Source organism: Octodon degus, unplaced genomic scaffold, assembly GCF_000260255.1.
Source record: "Octodon degus isolate 3935 unplaced genomic scaffold, OctDeg1.0 scaffold00133, whole genome shotgun sequence".
Taxonomy (NCBI): Eukaryota; Metazoa; Chordata; class Mammalia; order Rodentia; family Octodontidae; genus Octodon; species Octodon degus.
In genome coordinates, this window is record NW_004524709.1 from 3,085,640 (window position 1) to 3,104,521 (window position 18,882).

The following is an 18,882-nucleotide window of genomic DNA, read 5'->3' on the forward strand; positions in this document are numbered from 1 at the left end:
GACTTTGTAGAGGTTGGTGGTTTTAACTAGGGTTAGAAAACAGATGTAGTGAAAAGAAGGGAGAAATTTAATTTTTAATCAAAGACAGTCTGGCCTCTGCAGGAAAACATTTGTAAAATATATAGTTGATGGCGTATCTGCAAATGTAGCCAGAATGTTTTAAGAATTTTAAACAACTTAGACAGTACAGCCTAGTTAAAAAAAATGAGCAAAAGATTTTGACAAATATATTATTAAAAAAGATATATTAGTGGAAAATAAACACAAGTTTTTATCACATGGAAAATAATCTCATTTTCTTAAGAAAATGCATTATTTATTAGAAAAATATAAATTAACACCTACTTCAGTAGCTCAAATAAAAAAAAATGCTGTGAATGCCAGATGCAGCTAATCATGTGGGGCAGTAAGCACTCTCCTGGTTGCTGATGCAGGGGGAAAGTGGTACTGCCACCTAGAAAAGTGGTTTTATAATTTCTTTTCATGCCAAACATGTATTCAACATAAAGCCCAGCTGTCCTACCACTGAGTGTGGCCCATAAGAAATGAAAACATACGTTTTCACATAAAACTTGAAACCACCCAAGTCCCTACCAACATGTATATATAGCCCCCCCCCCCCAATACTACTCAACCATAGAAGAGGATAGGTCAGGATTCAAAGTTTTCCAGGCACCTTGCTCCAAATACTCTCCCTCTTGGTTTCCCAGGCACCCTGACCCCAAACTCTCTCCCCTTGGCCCCACACAGAGCCAAACTCAAAACCACAACCTCATTGACCTGGGCAAGCAACCACAAAATCCTCCTTGATTAACATTAAAGGTCCCCTAGAGACCAGGTAGCTTGCCAAGATTAGCTCTCCCTCAGCTGTTCTAGCTTGCAACCACCCTCCCTAACAGATCTTATAAAGTCGCCTGTCCCCTCTTTATTCACTGCTGTCTAGGTCTGCTAGACAGCCAGCCTGCTTGACACCCCCAGTAAATCTTCTAGTTGCGTCAGAATGTCTGATCTGGTTGATTGCGTGGGTTTGTACCTAACAAAAGGGAACAAAATAGTGGTATGCTGAACACTGATCAATTTCAAAATTATACTAAATGAGATTATACTGAATAATTAATATAATTATGCTAAATGAAATAAGCCAGGCATAAAAGAATAAATTTTATTTTATTTGAAGTCCCAGAAATGGTAGTAGATGCGAGAGGCCAGGAGTAGTGGGTAGGTTCCCCGCAGAGGAGTATGGGGGAATCTTTCTGGGATGGTTTCCTAATCTGCTGTGAGAGCCGTGGTCACCACTAAGTGGACTAGAACTGCAGCTCAGAGAGCACCTAATGCAGTATGTTTCCCAGCTATCACTGTACTGAAACTAAGGTAAAACCTGCCCTCACTCCCTGCTCTTCAGGATCATGTTCTGGAATGGCAACCATTGTAGGCAACAGTTCTGCCCTGTATAGCTTCGAATTCTGCTCTTCCTTTTAAGATCAGCACAGCAGAAAGCAGGAGTAGTCAGTCATACTTGCGATTGGGAGTTAAGTAACCAGGCACAGCTCTACCCTGTGAACCGTGTCTGTGAAGTAGTAAATTTGTGTATTTGTGTGGTAGAATTTTAATCCATGAAGTCTTTTACACAAGCACTGTTCAGGTTTTTCCTGGAAAACACACACACACACACACACACACACACACACACACACACACACACAGCCTGTCTCTTGAGATTCTCTCCTCTAATAGACTGTATGGTGTATAGTTTTGGGGAGTAATTCCCTAAGTGAGGCCCTTCTTCCCCTGACTACATAGATGGATCAGCCAGGCTAGGAAATGATTTTAAAAACATTGCTATCATTTGTGAAATTTATGTTCTGACACAGCGTTTTGTTAAATGAAAATGAAATAAGAGAACGCAAGTACAAAAGTTATTAAATTTTAGTCCAGCAGGAAATGGTTTGAAAACAAATCAGGTTTGTCTAGTATAAAATTTTGAGGAGCAGGGGGGAACAAAATGACATTCCCAGCAAAATTCTTCTGTCTAAATAATTGAGGACTGAGAATTAGAAGAAGGCACCCCTGAGGAACCTGGTGTGCTAGGAAAGGACAGTAGTCAGTGTTTGCTAGTGCTTGGCTTTGGGTGTTGAATTTTGAATGTAATTCTTCTAATTCTAATGTACTCCTGACCTCAAGGAGGAGATAAATTGTGTAAGACCTTTTAGTTATGGCCTTGCGTTTCACTTTCCCTTTTTCTTTTTAGGTTTAGCATTACGGGACCAGCAAAGTAAACCTCAAGATGCCTCTTGTCTCCCAGCATTAAAAGTCTCGGACATTGAGCCTACTGTGCCTTTCACGGAATTGGAGGTGGCCTTAGCAGGTCGCTGTTCACGTTCATTTTCACGGGTGTCTGGGTTCCTTGGATAAGTTAAACATCAGCTTCCACAGGAGAAGTAGAGTTGTATTTACATGTTTTTTATAAAACATTTGAGCATCCCTCTTTATAATCTCAGTCCGTATGTTGCTTATAAATTGTTTTTTAACCTTTAATGGTGAGAGACATCTTTACCTGGAAGAACCTAGCTTTTTTCCCTGAATGAACTTGATGTAGTTCTGAAACTTGGTGTTTCTAGAACCAGGTGAATATTTTAGATTAAGCCGTGGCTGTATTAAACAGCTTTTAAAAGGCTGTAGGCTTCCTCTGAATCCTTGTTCCAAGTAACTCAGCTGTCAGTTTAGGAGAGAGGACTCGAGGGATAAATACCTCCCGTAGTTGGGATGCTGATGAGTTGGAGATGCCAGAATGTTCAGGGGAGTCAGCGGCTGCTTTTAGCCAGGTGTCTCATCTACGGGTTTTGTTCTGTAGTTTATTGATGCTTTGACGTTGTCAAAGTTGCTTGATTTTACTTGGCTTTTGGTTGGTAGCAAGAGAGACACATGACTGCAATAACGTCACCCTGGAAAGTGTTGAGCTTCAAGAGGGCGTGACTGGCGCGGTTCTGGGCCCAGTGTCACACTTGGATGTGCATCATTAGGGTGGGACTTCAGATTGCAGCTGAGCACCGTGTTTCCTCTGAAGCATCTCTAGTCAACTTTGTAGTTTTTAGCAGAGCTTGCACTGTCTAGTGTGTCTAAGGTATTTGTATATGTGTGTGTGTGTGTGCATGCAGGAGTGTGTGTGTGTGTATATGTGAGCATGAGTAAAGTGAGAAAATTCTTTTAGAAATTGGGATTAACTCTCTTCTCTCTTGGTACTGAGGATTGAACCCAGTGTTTATTGTGTTAATTTTTTTTAAGAGAATACAAAATAGTAGAAAACAAAACAAAACATAACAGAAACAATAGAGAACTTCACCAAACAAAACAATAGGAATTCCACAGTGGTTGCTGTATTGCATAATGTTGTCTTCACATTAGTTGTTCAGATTACCATTTGTAAGCATGTAAAATTGGTTAAAAAAAAAAAGAAACAAAAAAAATTATAAGAAAATTAAAAAGGACAAGAAAAAAATTTAAGCATCAACTGCTCCCCTCTGTAGGCCATCAGAAATTAATAATACAATCATCCAAGCCATCCTACATACATACATAAGTATATCTCTTTTCTCCCCTCCCTTCCCCTCTCCCCTGTCCTTTTGCTAAGTATTTTATACTGAGCCACATTCCTGGCCCTTTTCTTGTGATTTTTGAGACAGTCTTGCTAAGTTTCCCAGGCGTGGCGCAAACTTGGCACCTTCTGGCCTCAGTCTCCCTAAGTACTGGGGTTATCAGTGTGTGTCCTCATACCTATTCCTACTGATATTTTAATCACCTACATTTTTAATTTATTTGTGAATCTCATGAAGTGTTCATTAAAATAATTAGTGGAGATAAATCAGTAATCAACAAATGCTTCAGTTCCTCTCCTGGGTTAGAGCACTGTAGGTAGTGATATACAAAATAGAACCCGCAGTACCTGCAGCAGCCCTCAAGAGACTTGGAGATGCCCTGAGATCACAGGGTTCAAAGAGATGAGAGATTTTGTGCTGGGAACTGCTTGGGGCCCCGCAGAAGGTGAGGTAGTAAGCTCTGTCTGAAGGGCAGGTAGGACTCACTGGGGGAGGTGAGTGTGCTAGAGCCAGTGACATGGCAGGGTCAGCTGTGGGGATGACTTGGTCAGGTCCATAGTGATTAAAATGGGATTTGAGTAAAAGTGTAGGTGAAGTGGGTAGAGAAGATTTAGAACCAAAAATGCTGGAGAATCAGTTAGGAAACTAGAAGACTATGACTATTCTTTCATTCTCTCTCTTTTTTTTTTTTTGTAAATTTTTATTTATTTATTTATTTATGTATGTATGTATTTTGTGTGTGTGTGTGGCCAGCTCAGCCCACCAGGGGGCGGGGCTGGCTGGCATGTGGTGCTGGGGATTGAACCGTGGTCCCTGTGCTTTGCTAAGCTTAGTTTGTTCTAAGTAGGTGCTTTAGACCACTGAGCCATCTCACCAGCCCTCATTCTAATTCTTTGAAAAGCAGTTATAATATTGTTATTAATTGTTGCCATTTTTTATCAGAATGAAAGTACAACAGAGAAATTTATATAAACTATATAGCAAGTAAGTAGCATTTTTCTGTTGATAAGTTTTTTTTTTTTTTTGCGGAACCGGGGATTGAACTCAGGCCCTTGTGCTTGCCAGGCAAACACTTATTCTACTGAGCTATCTCCCCGGCCCCTATGTTGATAAGTTTTGAAACTTTATCCTTGAAAATCATTAGCATTCTTTCTTTTTTTTTAAAATGTATTTGGTGATTACAGGATCTCACTACACAGGTCGGACTCATAGCAATCCTGTTTTTCAGCCTCCCCAGTGCTGGGATTACAGGTGTGTGGCATTATGCCCAGACTCTGGCTAGCTCAGCCTGCCCTGGGGGCAGGGCTGGCTGGCATGGCATGTGGTGCTGGGGATCAAACTGTGGTCTCTGGGCTTGCCTAGGGTTGCCTAAGCAGGCTAGTCCACTGAGAGCATTATTTCTTAAATATTAAATATGATGTAAAATTTAGTGGTTAAACACGATTCATATTTGTTTTTCTAGCTGGAGAAATCCCTGTGCAGTACTGTGCCCAGCCCACGAATGGCATGGTGTATTTCCGAGCCTTTTCTAATATAAACACGCTTTCTGAGGAGCTGAAGCCCTACGTGCCTCTCTTCTGCAGCGTCCTTACCAAGTGAGAGTCTTAGATGTGGAACAGATGCTTAGCTGTGTGATTCAGCAGCTTTTTACATTACTAATGTGCATGTTCTGTGATATATATATATATATATATCATCAGTAGTAATCACTTTGAGGAAATTATTTTACTTTCGAAACTTAGTATTGTTACATTGCATAAGTGTACCATTTTTTTGGGATTTGTTTTTCTATAGAAAATATTTTCTTATTCTTAATATATCACATTAAAATATTTCTGAATCTCTAGAGTTAGGTGACACAGATACAACTGGGGCAGCAATACTGATCTATTAAGATTTTGCAAAAGAATAATTCAATCAGGAAATAAGCAATTCACTATCACGTGTATAGGCTTTGTCTTGGGAGAAGGTGGTGTGGGGACTCCAGTGTGTCTCTGCTAACCATAAGTGCTGTTGCTCTCCATAAATATGAGCGTGAATACGCTTGGGAACACTTACTGCCTGAGTGCACATACAGCGCATGTCCCTTCTCTGCTGAGTGTCAGTGGCTGAGGTGCAGGATAGATGGTAGGTAGAGCTGTGGACTTTACTAGTCCCAAGAGAGGAGAGGGAACGTGTGTCTTTGCAGCAGCCGAGGCAGAGCTTGCTGTGCTCTGTGGAGATGGAGAGGCTGGCAGGTAGGGGCTGGGGCGCTCCAGGCCCGTACCCTGGCTGAGGAGCGGATAGGAAGGAAAATGCCCTTCAACTTTGGAAAACTCACGCCTGTTTTCCCCCCATAGCTCCCAGTGGTTGTCCTTTTGTGGCACTTGTCGAGAGCACCTCACCGTTGTCCTCTTGAGTCAGATTATTTCTTGTGTTAGGAGCCTTGCTGAGAATGTTTCTTCTGAAAACAGTAATGCTGAGAGGAATTTTGCTTTTCTTATAAACTTAGTAAGGCTAATTTTTTAGATCCCTTTCTCCTCCCAAAGCATACCAGATACTTCAGCAAATGAAGTGTGTGCCAGAATATTCTGAAAGTAGAAAACAGAGAATGCTCACAGATATATAAGCTTAGGGCTGCAAAGGCATAGTTAGCATTTTATTTGTAGTGCTGGACACTGGCTGTCTATGTGTCTATGGCCTGGACACGGAACCATATGTGAATGATTCACCCTTCAGGGCGCAAGAGCAATGTGTACCATGTCAATGCCAAAAGGTGTTCGGACTCTCACTTCTGGAGTATGAAAAGAGAGGTTTTGAAACTGTAGTTAGTGAATATACATATGTAGATATGTAATTCTTTTTTTTTTATGTTTGTTTATTTGTTTTGGTGGAACCAGGGATTGAACTCAAGCCCCTGCACTTGCCAGGGAAGCACTTATCCACTGAGCCATCTCCCCAGCCACTATATGTAATTCTTAATAAATGACTTATAATTCAGGATGCAGTTTTAAAAATGATGTGATACAGACTGCCTTGGTAATTCAGGAACTATTTCTCTGCTCTCTCAGGCTGGGTTGCGGCAATCTTAACTATAGAGAACAAGCTCAGCAAATAGAACTGAAGACAGGAGGCATGAGCGTTTCTCCCCAGGTGCTCCCTGATGAGTCCCACCTGGACACCTATGAGCAGGTAGGCTATTATTTCTAGACCATAGCTATAGTGGAAGGTTTGTTTTAGAGTGTCTTGGTTTTCTTTCAAATTATATGATAATTAATTTTTGCTTTTGTATTTTTTTTTCCTTTCCTGATTTAGGGTGTACTTTTTTCATCTCTCTGCCTGGATCGAAACCTACCAGACATGATGCATCTGTGGACTGAAATATTTAACCAGTAATTTTATTTACCAAAGATGTTTATAGTTGGGATGTAGTAGAGATCTGGTTTTGAGATGCTTTGAAATGTTTTCAAAGTAGCAGATTTTACTCACTTATAGCTTGTTGGTTTGCTAGCCTGATTTTACTTGCAATTCTTATGCACTTGTAAAATGTCTAAGGTTGTTGAAAGAGTCTAAAAACTTAAGACTTTTTAAGTCTTAATAAATTTTCCATGATATTGAAGGGGCCATAGATGAGTCTCCAGGAATTATTATGTATTTTTCTCCATAGCCCATCCTTTGATGAAGAGGAACACTTCAGAGTGTTAGTTAAGATGACTGCGCAGGAGCTCGCAAATGGGATTCCAGATTCTGGGCATGTCTACGCGTCCCTTAGAGCAAGCAAGACCCTCACGCCTGCGGGGGACTTAGCAGAGACCTTCAGTGGGATGGATCAGGTAGGATTGGGTAGACATGCTGGTTTGGATTAACTGGAACTTCCAGAGTTGCTGCTGTTCTCTGGTGATAAGTTATATCTCATTTTTTAATTGACCAAATTTCATGAGGAAAAATTATTTCTCTTTGTGCTAGCCCCCCAATAATACTCCTCCCTATGCCAACATTTACAACACAACAGTGCACAGTCATGTCATGCTGGGGCTTGGGAGATAGCTTGGTAGTCTAAGTGCCTGCCTGGCAAGTGCAAGGACCCAGGTTTAATGCCTGGTACTGCATGCCGTGGCAGCCCGGGAACTCTGGGCGTGGTGGCAACAGCTGTAATCCCAGCACTGGGGAGCCTGAGACAGGACGGTCACTGGGAGTCTGAGCTGCATAGTGAGACGCTGTGCCAAATAAATAAATAAATAAATAATCAGATCATGTTTCTTGCTCAGGCAGGCTTTTATCAGGGATGTTTGTTTTTCAGGATGAAGGAATCTGTGATGTTGATCTCTGTGTGTTTGATTCCATTGGTTTAGGTGAGGTTGATGAAGAGAGTTGCAGAGATGGCAGATATCACACCGGTCCTGAAGATATTCCCACGGATAAAGAAACATCTGTTAAAATGTGATAATTTGAGGTGGGTTCGTGAATTGTTTCTAAACAGAGATCTAGATTCATTCCATTTTGTTAAGTAGTTTTTAGGTACAGTTCTTTCACTGAATTTCTAACTGTAAATTTCCAACACTAAAAAATATTTTGGTGTTACAGAATTAATTCTTGACTTAAAATATTGTAGCAAATGAAGAAATTGTAGTGGTAGATTTTAGTATGCTCTTGAGAAGAACAGAGAATTTGGAGGCAAAACACCATCCTTGTATTTTAACGGTTATATATTAGCTGTAACACATTGAAATATGTAATGTCTTTCATAACTTGAACACACTGAGGAGAAGCAGACAGTGCATGTTTCCACAGTTGGATGCCATTTCTTTTTTTATATTATATATAAGCAATGTGTTACTTCAACAAAATGTGATGAATTAGTAAAGTAGTGTTTCATTAATCATGATTATTTAAACAGATGTTCAGTGAATGCTACTCCACACCAGATGTCTCAGGCAAAAAAAGAGGTAGAAAACTTCATTAGAAGCATTCATGGAAGTAAGAAGGAACGGAAACCTGTCCGCCCGCATGTGGTTGAGGTAACACACTAACGACAAAGCTGGTGTCATTCTTATTTTTTTTACAGGTATTAGGTTGTTTAATTCTCAGATTCATACCCAAAGAGGTATCAGCACACTATTACATATGTGAAGAATCTTAGGTACAGGAGGATTAGGTAACTTTTCTAGCACCGGGCTAGCTACGAAGTGAATTCAAAGCCTGGTGTTTGGCCGTAGACCCAGTGCTCATTTATTGTTGCTTATGCCTCATAATGAGCGGTCTCCTAATAAGAGATAACAGCTTTGCCGTGGGATATGGTAGTATGAAAACAGCCCCAAACAGTGATCTGATGAAATCTGTTGCTGTTTGTTAGGGGTTGGACGACAGCAAAATCCTTTTCACTGCGATGCACTAATTCTTAGATTTTTCTCTGGAATAATAACAGTTATTACTAATTGAATCAGTTTACAAAGCTCATTGCAGTCTGCTTCACAATATCAATAGAGAAGCCTTAATTCTCAGTAGGGGATGTTGGCAGTTTATAGATTTTGCAAGAATTTCTATCTTTTTTTTTTTTTCTATTACTGTTCACATGTGCTTCTTCCATTTGTGGAATGGTCTGCCCTGTCCTCTCAGTCTCTTAACCTCCTAGAAAGTACAAGAGACAGGGACTTTAAAGCATTCTTTGTGAAATATAGTCCTACCATCTCTTTCATTGACTACCTGAAAAACCTGTAAGAAAAGTTTGCTTTTTTAATACATTTAATATCTTGTTATTTAAAAAATGTTTAAACAAATCTGCCCTAATTGTCATTAGCTCAAATTTTATAAAATTCGTACTTTTTAATCTACTTCAAGTGAGCTTTGCATTTTTCTTATTTCTCTTGTAAACACTTTATTTTCAGAAGCCCATCCCCACGGGCTCTGGCACAGATGGCTCGCAGATGATAAGAAAGCTGATCACAGTAAGTGACGGTGCTCTACCTGGCTTCAGAGTGGACTGTGCCCATTGCTTTGCGCTGTGTGTGTGATCACCTTCTGTGACCGTCCTTCCCTCTGTGCCGTTCCTGGGGCTGAGGCATGCTCTTAGAATGAAGAGTTACTGGGGCTGGGGAGATAGCTCAGCAACATAAGAGCTTGCCTGGCAAGTGCAAGGTCATGAGTTTGATCCCCCGTACAAAAAAAAAAGAATGAAGAGATGTTGTGTCTTGTTGCTGCCACCCTGAGCCTTTTCTCTGAGACAGTGCTGAGTGAATGCCCTTTCCTGGTCCTTTTTCTTGACTGTTGGATTGAACTCAGGCCCCTGCGCTTGCCAGGCAAGTGCTTATTCCACTGAGCCATCTCCCCGGCATCTTTCCTGGTCCTTGTGGTGAGGACCCCCCCTTGTTATTCCATGCAGTCGCCTTACCTTGCAGTTTGCCTTCATGGTGAAGTGGCTTGGATCCTGTCAGCCCACCTCCAGGCAAGAGTGAGGTCCCTTTCTCCTTACTCAGCTTTCGTTCTGGTGGCTTTGGCTTGGTTTGCCAGTGTATGACACTTAACATGTTCCTGGAGAATTGATTACACATGGTGGAGAATGAGATGTTTAATAACCATGTTAACTTTGGAATCTCTTGTGTCCATTTTGAAGTTAAATATGTGGAATGCCATAATTTTACTGCCTTGCTTCTCAATGGGAGGGCCTAGCTAGTGAGTCCTGTAGGAAGCAGCTTCATGGTGTTCGAGCTTTTAGTGCCTGTGGGCCGTGTGGGGTCTGTGCAGCCTGGTGTGTTCATGTTCATGTTCCTTTGTCTCTCAGGAGCCCACCTTCAAACCCTGGCAGATGAAGACCCATCTCCTGATGCCTTTCCCAGTGAATTATATTGGTGAATGTGTCAGAACTGTCCCCTATACACATCCAGACCATGCCAGGTAAGAGATGAGTTTGTTCAGCATGTTAGAAAGTGGAAAGGCTTGTTTTTCATTACAGAAAGGTTTCATAGTAACTTTTTTTTTCCTGACTTTTTGAGGTAAGGTTTCACTATGCAGCTCAAGCTGGACTTGAACTCACTTTGTAGCCTAGGCTAGGCTTGAACTGGCAGCAACCCTTCTGCCTCAGCCTTCTGAGTGCTGGGATTATAGGTGTGTGCCATCCAACCCAGCTATAGTAACTTTGTTGGACTGTGTGCCAGGTGATTCTAAAGTGTCACCTGTAGGGACTGGCTATAACCATGCTGAAGCTAGTCAGCAAGAGGCTGTTAAAAAGTATATCATAAACAGTCTGTAAACAACAAAACCTGGGGCTGGGAGATAGCTCAGTAGAATAAGTGCTTGTCTGGCAAGTGCAAGGGCCTAAATTCAATCCCCAGTTCCACCAAAAAAACCCCCACCTTTCTGGCAAAATAGGCAACATCATGATTAGTTACTTTAGTAAACAAAGTAACTAGTTTATGTCCTTGAAGCAGTTCTGGAAAGAACACAGATACCAATAAATCTAAACATTATCTCCTTTCAAAATGCCCGACTTACTTTTGTCCTCTGTAGGTTGAAAAATGAGTGAACATGCTTAGGCAGACGCAGGAGCCGGGAGTTCGATCCCTTGCCCTGCCCTGCCAGCCCCACCTCCAGGGTGCACAGAGATGGCGATTGATACTGGACATGGTGGTGCGCGCCTGTAATCCCAATGCTTGAGAGGCAGTAAACAGGTAGATCACTATGAGTCTGATCTACGCAGTGAGACCCTATACACCCTGTACACCCTTTCCTAAAAAGAAAAAAAAAAGAGTGAACTAAGGCTTGAGACTTTCTGGTACGTGTGGCAGATGCCTTGTTCTGCCTATGTGAGGCAGCTGCTGAGAGTGGCCCTGAGTTGATGGCCAGAGTGAGAAGGGACTGGAGCGCCCTAGATGGAGTGTGAGGACTAATCAGAGACAATGCATGTGCTAAGCCGCGTGGCTGGGGCAGTGGTACAGAGAGGTAGTTGTGAGGTAGAAAAATACCTTAAAATGTGGTTTAATTATCACACTAGTTTATTTTGGCTTTTTTTTTTGGTCCTGGGAACTGAACTCAGGACCTTGCACTTGCCAGGCAGGCATGTATGCCACTGACCTATCTCCCCAGCCCCCATACTAGTTTATTTTGTATTTGTAGCAAATAAACATTCCTCTCTGCTGTGCCATCGAGAATGATGATATGTATTTCTACTATTCTGTAGGAAATTACAGATTTAAAGCACTAAAGTACAGTATTATAAGTTGATTTGTGTGTAATGGAATTACAGATTTTTCTCTTTACATTTTTCAATAATAAACATTTTTTAATGTCATATAATAGAAAAAAAATTTAATGTAGTTCATAGAGGGTCTACAGGGTCTCACTATACAGATCCGACTTGTAGTGGTCCTCCTATTTTCAACCTCCCAAGCAAGAAAAATCATGCATAGATGGATGAAATTAGTCCTCAGTGCAAGCATGGGGACTCCTTTACTTGAGGGTCTGGCAGTTCTACACCTGATGATTGCCCACTGGGTAACTGGGCCCAAGCCATTGTGGTCACCAGCCCCTGCGTGTTGGGCTTGTCCTGAAAGACCCAGAAGACAGCATTGTGGCTTTGCCCACTGCAATCTAAGGAATAGGCTTATGTTTGTTCCTTCATTTGATTTCTCACCTGGCTTGTTGTATTCTCTTCATCTTGTAGAAAAGTTGATGGTGGTGGGGATTAGGGCCTGAGTCTCACCACAGGAGGAATTAACAGACCTGTGCCTTTGCTGAAGACTTCAAAGTCATGGCTCCTTGTCCATAGGGCTCTGTTTGTTTGATTTTCAGCCACAGTAAAATGCTTTCTAGAGCCACCTTTTTTTCAGATGATCAGCTATTATACATTCTTGAAGGCACCAGAAAAGTAGGCTATAATACTAAAAATTTGCCCTAATGGAGTATACTATGTTGTTTTTGTAGGGAGGGATGTCCATAAAAATCTATCCAAGAGATTCTCCTGCAGGCCTTTTAAATAAATGTCATGTATACATTTGCCTTCACCTTAAAAATTAATAACCTCTTTTTACTTTATCATATTTTAAAAAATGCCACATTGTATTGTTAAGAAGGTAAGATACATAGAGGTATTTTGAGGAAAAGTTGATATTCCTCCTCTCCCACCTTTTCTGTCCAAGCCGTGTGATCCAGTGAGAAAATTGTTCTTTCTCACATTTTGGTTTTGTTCATTACAGAAAAATCGTGTGTGTGTGTGTGTGTGTGTGTGTGTGTGTGTGTGTGTGTGTGTGTATGGGGTATGTAATGCACACAGTTGACTCAGTATTCTTGGTGGGTCCATCTGGGACCCTATCCAGATAGGGCTTGCAGATGCTTTGTCTAAAGACTGTGGTGCATATTTAGAACCTCCTCTGAATTTTTTATAATGCCTAGTATAGTGTCAATACTGTGCAAACAGTTATTGTACTGTATGATTTAGGGAATAATGAGAACTGTTTAGTGCAGATAGAAAGCGCCATGTGCCGCTTTAGAACTTTTGTTTTCACCTAACTAGACTCTTAATATCTGATTACTTTGTAGTATATGTAATACTTCCCTTTAGCCAGGCCGTTTTTAACCTGTACTTTTTAATCCTTAATTTCAGTCTTAAGATTCTTGCCCGTTTGATGACTACTAAATTCTTGCATACAGAAATTCGAGAGAAAGGGGGTGCTTATGGTGGAGGTGCTAAACTTGGCTATAATGGAATTTTCACATTTTATTCTTATAGGTGAGTTATTATTTTCACTGTTTCACATGTGAATACACACACACATCTCATTTCAGTCATTGTATAATTCATTTTCTGAGGCTCTCCTGCTTGAAGACGTGAGTCCTAATACCAGAGTGAGCTGTTTGTTGCCACTCAGAGAGTTCTGTGTCCCAGCTGCCTTGAGTTCTTTATCTGTTACATGCCTCCAGTTGTATCTGATGACGGAGCCTTGATTAGACAAGGTGGAGAAAACAACATAAGTCCTTGCTTCCATCCCCAAGAAGTTGTCTCTGACCCTGTGTCACTGTGCGGCAAGAGGCAGGGTTTTCTCAGAAACTGGTCCCACACATAAGTAAACTCTGGGCTATTCTGAGTGTATTTTATGTAAGTGAGGTTTTGGCTTAACCTTTACCTTTTTGTCCATAATTTCATTTTTATGTTGATTTTCATATGGTGAAGAAAACCACAGAAACATGTATTTAAGTAATGTAGTGATAAAGCTGAGCAGATCAGGCAGGTCACTAAATAGAGGAGAATGGTGAGAAAGTTCTGTGGCTAAGATTGAAATTTGGGCGCCGAGTAATTGGTTTTGCAAGTGAACTTTTTGGAATATGGAGTGCTAACATCGAACCATTAACAAAATGTTGGAAACTGCTTATTATTGTTTTTCCACTGGTAAAATGCTTGAATATTAAGTTCTTTGGGTTTCCCAGGGACCCGAATTCAGTAGAAACACTCCAATCTTTTGAGAAGGCTGTCAACTGGGCTAAATCTGGAGACTTCACCCAGCAGGATATCGATGAAGCCAAACTTTCCGTTTTCTCTGCCGTAGATGCTCCTGTTGCTCCTTCAGACAAAGGTATTTTGAGTAAATGAGAGCCTTGCTACCTGCTCCAGTATTAGCAGACAATTCCACACAAAGTTTTCTGGGTACTTGCTTCTTGGCAGGAGTAGACTCCAAGCAGCAACTCTCATTTCAGCTTTTCCCATTTCTCCGTACTGCTTTGTAATAGGATTTTCATGTTTGACATCCTAAACCATGATCTTGAAAATATCACTCTTGATCTCCAGTCAGGAACACCAGCTGGGCAGGGTAGTGCATCCCTGTAATCTCACCACTCACGACGCTAAAGCAGGAGGATTGTCAGGAGTTTGAGGCTAGCCTGGGCTACTTAGTGAGTTCAGAGCCAGCCTGTACTACAAAGTAAGACCCTGTCTCAAAAAGACACCTGATGTTTGCCTTTTCAGATGTATCAAATATCTCAGAGCTTGAATAATCTGAGGTCCAGTGAAGCCAAAAGGCCGGCCCTTAGTGGTAAAGCTTACCACTAGTTGAATGGGAATGTCTTACAAAATGCAGTGCCACTTCTGTTCTCAGTATTAAATCTTACAAGGTCCTTGCTAAGTCTTCTGAGTGGGAGTCTGGAAGGACTTGCCGTGGCACTGTGGGAAGCAGAGGGGCAAGGTCTGCTCTTCTGGGTTTGCACAGCCTTTTAATGAATTGTGCCTGAAGCAGTTGCAGTGTCCCCATGTTGTGAGCACTGACACCCACAGCTCTGCCAGCTGTACTCCGTTTCACTTTTAGGCTTGGACCACTTCCTATATGGCCTCTCCAGTGAGATGAAGCAGAGGCATAGGGAGCAGCTGTTTGCTGTCAGCCGAGACAGTCTCATTGCTGTGAGTGACAGGTAAGTGTGTGTGGAGGCCTTCATGTGCTCACTGAGGGACAATGAGACTCAGAGGTACAAAGATGTCCTGGGCCTCAGAAGCACTCCCTGTGGAAAGCAGTCCTCACTCATGGTCTTTCTTCCAGGTACCTCGGTGTTGGGAAGAGCACACATGGACTGGCTCTCGTTGGACCAGAGAATGAGAAGATTTCTAAGGACCCCTCGTGGATAGTAAAATAGCTGGTCACAAGCATTTCTGACTATACTCAGGAACTCAGCCTCTTAAAAATCAAGCCTCTCATTGAGATATCAGAAATATAACTGCTTGTTCCAAAAATCATGTCTTAAAATTTGACCAAAGGTTATTAACTTGTCAGTTGGACAAAAGCTTTTTATCTGAAGGAAATACAGAGCATGAAGAAATTGAAATAATTGTGCATTAAATACCAAATATGAACAAGGTGGAATTTTAAAAGTTATTGATCCTAGAACATTTATTTTAAAAATAAAAGTCAGCTGTGACCTACCAGTCTTTTTAAATGTTTTGCTAAAGGAGTATGTGTGATGGTCTTTTTTTAAACAAGAAGTAGGTATCTGGTTAACAAGCATTAAATTGAAGTTTTCCGATTTTGTCTTCACTGAGCCAGAACACTCAGTACCAGCTGTCGGTTTATTGTTTTCTTCCCAGATTTCCCAAACAGAACTTATTTTTGATCATCTCTTCCCTCCCCTTTATATAATACATTTCCAGTTCTGGGGCACATATGTCTGGATTTGGGCTTTTGGAGGCTAGATCTGAGAGCACAGAGACCGGAGAAGAGGCAGAGATGCTTTTGCCTTCAGGGTGGACACCGGTCACTTAGGCGGGCTGTCACCTAGGAGTCCATCATTGTCCCTCATGGATGGCATGTCAGAACCTTCTGGAGAGTTCAAACCCAGGGCCTATTAGCACTAGGGCTGTCTTGGCCTGATTCTTCTTAAAAAACCACTTGATAGTTGTAATGTACAGCTCAGGTGGAAAGTAACCAAGGGACTATAAGATACCATCTTCTTAGGCCTTATGTGAATGTTTTTCACTTTTTATCTACCTCTTGTTTCCTGTGTGCCTAGAGTTCTGTGACTTGCCCCGCCTTTGTGGTTATTGCTGTCAGAGCTGGTCCTGTGCCTGGGTGTCCTGGCCCAGGGCTGTGCTGCACACCAACTCTCAGGAGGGGAGTTCCATATTTACTCAGAGTGACAGCAGCTATTTGTCAAAGCATTGTCTTTTTTTTTCCTTTTATGACTTCATACTTGAGCTTAGTTCAGTGATTCCTTATAAAGATATTTTGTTAATCTCTGCTCACAAAACTGCTTGAGAAATCTTCAGTGGCCACCTGCAAATCTTTAAGTTTTAGGCTATTAAAAAATAGAATACAATTGGAATTTTAGCCAAATCTTTACTTCCACTAGATACATGAATTTTTAAAGCATGAGACAAAATACAAGGTACAGTAAACAACTCACTGGAGCGAGCATGTGAGGGTGGTTTCATTTCCTCGGATCTGCGTGGGGTATAATGACACTGGTGGTTGATGCTTTCTGATTAAGTATTGCGGTCAATAATACTTGCATAAAGTGCTGATAAATAAATGTTACAAAAAAGGATGGTCCCGGTGAGCCCCAGGTCTCCTTGTCACAGGGGCGGGTCAGTGGTGGCACATGGCATTCAGATGTTTGCAGGCTCCTCCTGGGTGCCGTGGGGAGGACGCACTGGCTCTAGCTGGCCAGAGTCGGAGACGTCGTAGCTGGCTTTGTACTTGGCCAGGATCTTCATGAGTGGCCGGAATTTCAGCCACCACTGTTCCTTGGGAATTCTGTGCCTGTGAAGGGACAGAAGATGGCAGTGACTACCCCAGAGTACCCTATGTACCACTGGAAGCCAGTTTGTCACTGCCTGTGCTCCTGTGTCCAGCAGTACAGTGGTACCAGAAAAGATGAGCTTTGTGGGTCACCTGAATAGATTTTAGATAAAACAACTTTCAAAGGAAATCATTATATTTGTATTTCTAAAAATTCTTCCTATTATTTTTGGTACCAGGTATTGAATTCTGGACCTTTTGCTTGCCAGGCAAATGCTTGTGCTGCTGAGCTATATCCCTGGCCCTCTGCCTTATTTCTGTGTGTGTGTGTGTGTGTGTGTGTGTGTGTGTGTGTGTGTATGTTACTAGGCGTTGAACCCAGGGACTTTATACCACTAAACTACATGTATCTCAGCCCTTTTATATTTTTTTAAATTTTTGATACAGGTTGTACTAAGATAGGCTTGAATTTACAATCCTATCTCAGTCTCCCAGAGTTCTGGGATTGTAGGAGTATTGTCATCACAGCTAACTTAAAAGTCTTGATTTAAAAAAATTAGCCTCAAGCCAATGTGTTCCTGAACATACTTAAATGTACTGTTTATATCTAATCAGGTAGTGGTGTTCCTCCACCTCATGACTCCTATAACTACTTCTGATGGTAATGAGATTTGGATATATAGTGTTTTGCTAACTTACTCAAAATCTGTTTCCTTCTTCAGCTCTGTTACAGGCTGAAAGACCAAGTTTCTTTTGCGTATTCCCAGCAGACAAATGCAGTCATCAGTAACAAATTTTTTTCCTGTAAAGTTAAAAACCCTAAGAATTAATAACTCATCATATTAGATAGACAGACAGATAAAGTGGTGTCTGAAGGAAGGAATGGTAAGAGGAAAAGGCAAGCTTGCTAACTTGAGGAAGCAAAATTATGTGATGAAGTAAGAACTCAGATTCCTTAAAACCGCCTGAAGTAAAAGCCAGGGGATTCTAGTTCTCAGCAAGCTTAGGAATCCTAACAGGGAGTGTGGATTTATCATGGGGGCTGGCTTGAGCACAAGCTTCCCCAGTGTGCAGCTCTGCTGCCTGAGCTGTCTCTTCTAAGGCAAACTCTTTCCCAGGCCTCTCAGGACAGGAGAGATCGAGGTTGTGACAGGGCCTCCTTTCACACTGAGAAGAGGAGCTATTTATGCCCCCTGCCACATACAGCAGTCAACATGGACAGTGAGGGAGTCCTGGAAAGCTGTTGTTTTGTTTTGTTTTTAGCAGTAACAGTGAGTATTCACTTTACTAGAACAGGAAAATGGGCTTACATTACAGAAGAAGAGATTTAAGTTAAATAGTAAATGTAAAGAGGCTGAAGGTGAATAGAGATGCTTTCAACTGATAAATTGGTAAAATAGATCCAGAGTGAACAAATATAAGAGAGACTGAAATAGGGAAACTATCTGAAGCAAGCTGTAGAGGCAGCCAAGATGGTACAACTAAAGATATGAAGGAGGACTTCCAGGACTGCTTCAGGAAGTGGCAAGAATGGTGGGTAAGTGTGACTGGAGATAGGAGAATTTGAAGGGGATTAACAGCAATGTCTGCTTTACTGTAATTAAAAATATGCAAATCATTCACTGCTTATTTCAGCCATTTGTATCTATAATTTTGAAAGTCATAAATAACAATACTCAGAGACTAGTACTGTTATTACTCAAAGCTATAGATGTAAGAAGGGAAAAGTACCCTAACGCACACAATGGTGTTCTACCTCTCAGCGCTGTAACCCTCCCCCCCCCACTACCCCTCCACCCCCCACACTATACCTTTGCTGTGGGATTCCTTCAGTTTGGCGGTGATCCATTCCATGGCTCGGGCAGAGATTTTGGTTCCAAAGTTTCTATCAAACGGAGAAGGTGCTCCACCCTGTTGGTGGGTGAGTTATGTGAAATATTAGTTATATAAGCTTTCCTGCTTATTTTTTAAAACCAAATGAAAATTTTTGTAATTAAAAAAAAATTCACATATACTCATAAGTGAAATAAACCAGACACATGTGTAAATATCGTATAGTCTCCCTAGTATAAGAACTCTAAAGAAGAAATACAAATAGAAAG

The 18,882-nt window shown here is 41.4% G+C and overlaps 2 protein-coding genes across 4 annotated transcripts in view; one reads left to right on the forward strand and one right to left on the reverse strand.

Annotated features, from left to right (window-relative positions):
* The window catches only part of Pitrm1 (pitrilysin metallopeptidase 1), a 37,108-nt gene extending 21,639 nt beyond the window's left edge, over positions 1 to 15,469 (forward strand). For both annotated transcript variants that reach the window (XM_004641273.2, XM_023701337.1), the window contains exons 15-27: positions 2,249 to 2,365; positions 5,056 to 5,188; positions 6,644 to 6,764; positions 6,888 to 6,964; positions 7,240 to 7,405; positions 7,925 to 8,025; positions 8,470 to 8,590; positions 9,458 to 9,517; positions 10,351 to 10,463; positions 13,168 to 13,293; positions 13,989 to 14,134; positions 14,861 to 14,963; positions 15,089 to 15,469. In XM_004641273.2, coding sequence (XP_004641330.1) covers positions 2,249 to 2,365; positions 5,056 to 5,188; positions 6,644 to 6,764; positions 6,888 to 6,964; positions 7,240 to 7,405; positions 7,925 to 8,025; positions 8,470 to 8,590; positions 9,458 to 9,517; positions 10,351 to 10,463; positions 13,168 to 13,293; positions 13,989 to 14,134; positions 14,861 to 14,963; positions 15,089 to 15,182 — 1,478 coding nt within the window. In that variant the 3' untranslated portion in view covers positions 15,183 to 15,469. The remainder of the gene's footprint in view (positions 1 to 2,248; positions 2,366 to 5,055; positions 5,189 to 6,643; positions 6,765 to 6,887; positions 6,965 to 7,239; positions 7,406 to 7,924; positions 8,026 to 8,469; positions 8,591 to 9,457; positions 9,518 to 10,350; positions 10,464 to 13,167; positions 13,294 to 13,988; positions 14,135 to 14,860; positions 14,964 to 15,088) is intronic.
* Positions 15,470 to 16,358: 889 nt separating this feature from the next.
* Positions 16,359 to 18,882, reverse strand: part of Pfkp (phosphofructokinase, platelet) — a 65,110-nt gene continuing 62,586 nt past the window's right edge. For both annotated transcript variants that reach the window (XM_012516919.2, XM_023701332.1), the window contains exons 20-22: positions 18,592 to 18,691; positions 17,480 to 17,582; positions 16,359 to 16,801 (exon numbers count right to left, since the gene is read on the reverse strand). In XM_012516919.2, the coding sequence (XP_012372373.1) occupies positions 16,648 to 16,801; positions 17,480 to 17,582; positions 18,592 to 18,691 (357 nt within the window). In that variant the 3' untranslated portion in view covers positions 16,359 to 16,647. The remainder of the gene's footprint in view (positions 16,802 to 17,479; positions 17,583 to 18,591; positions 18,692 to 18,882) is intronic.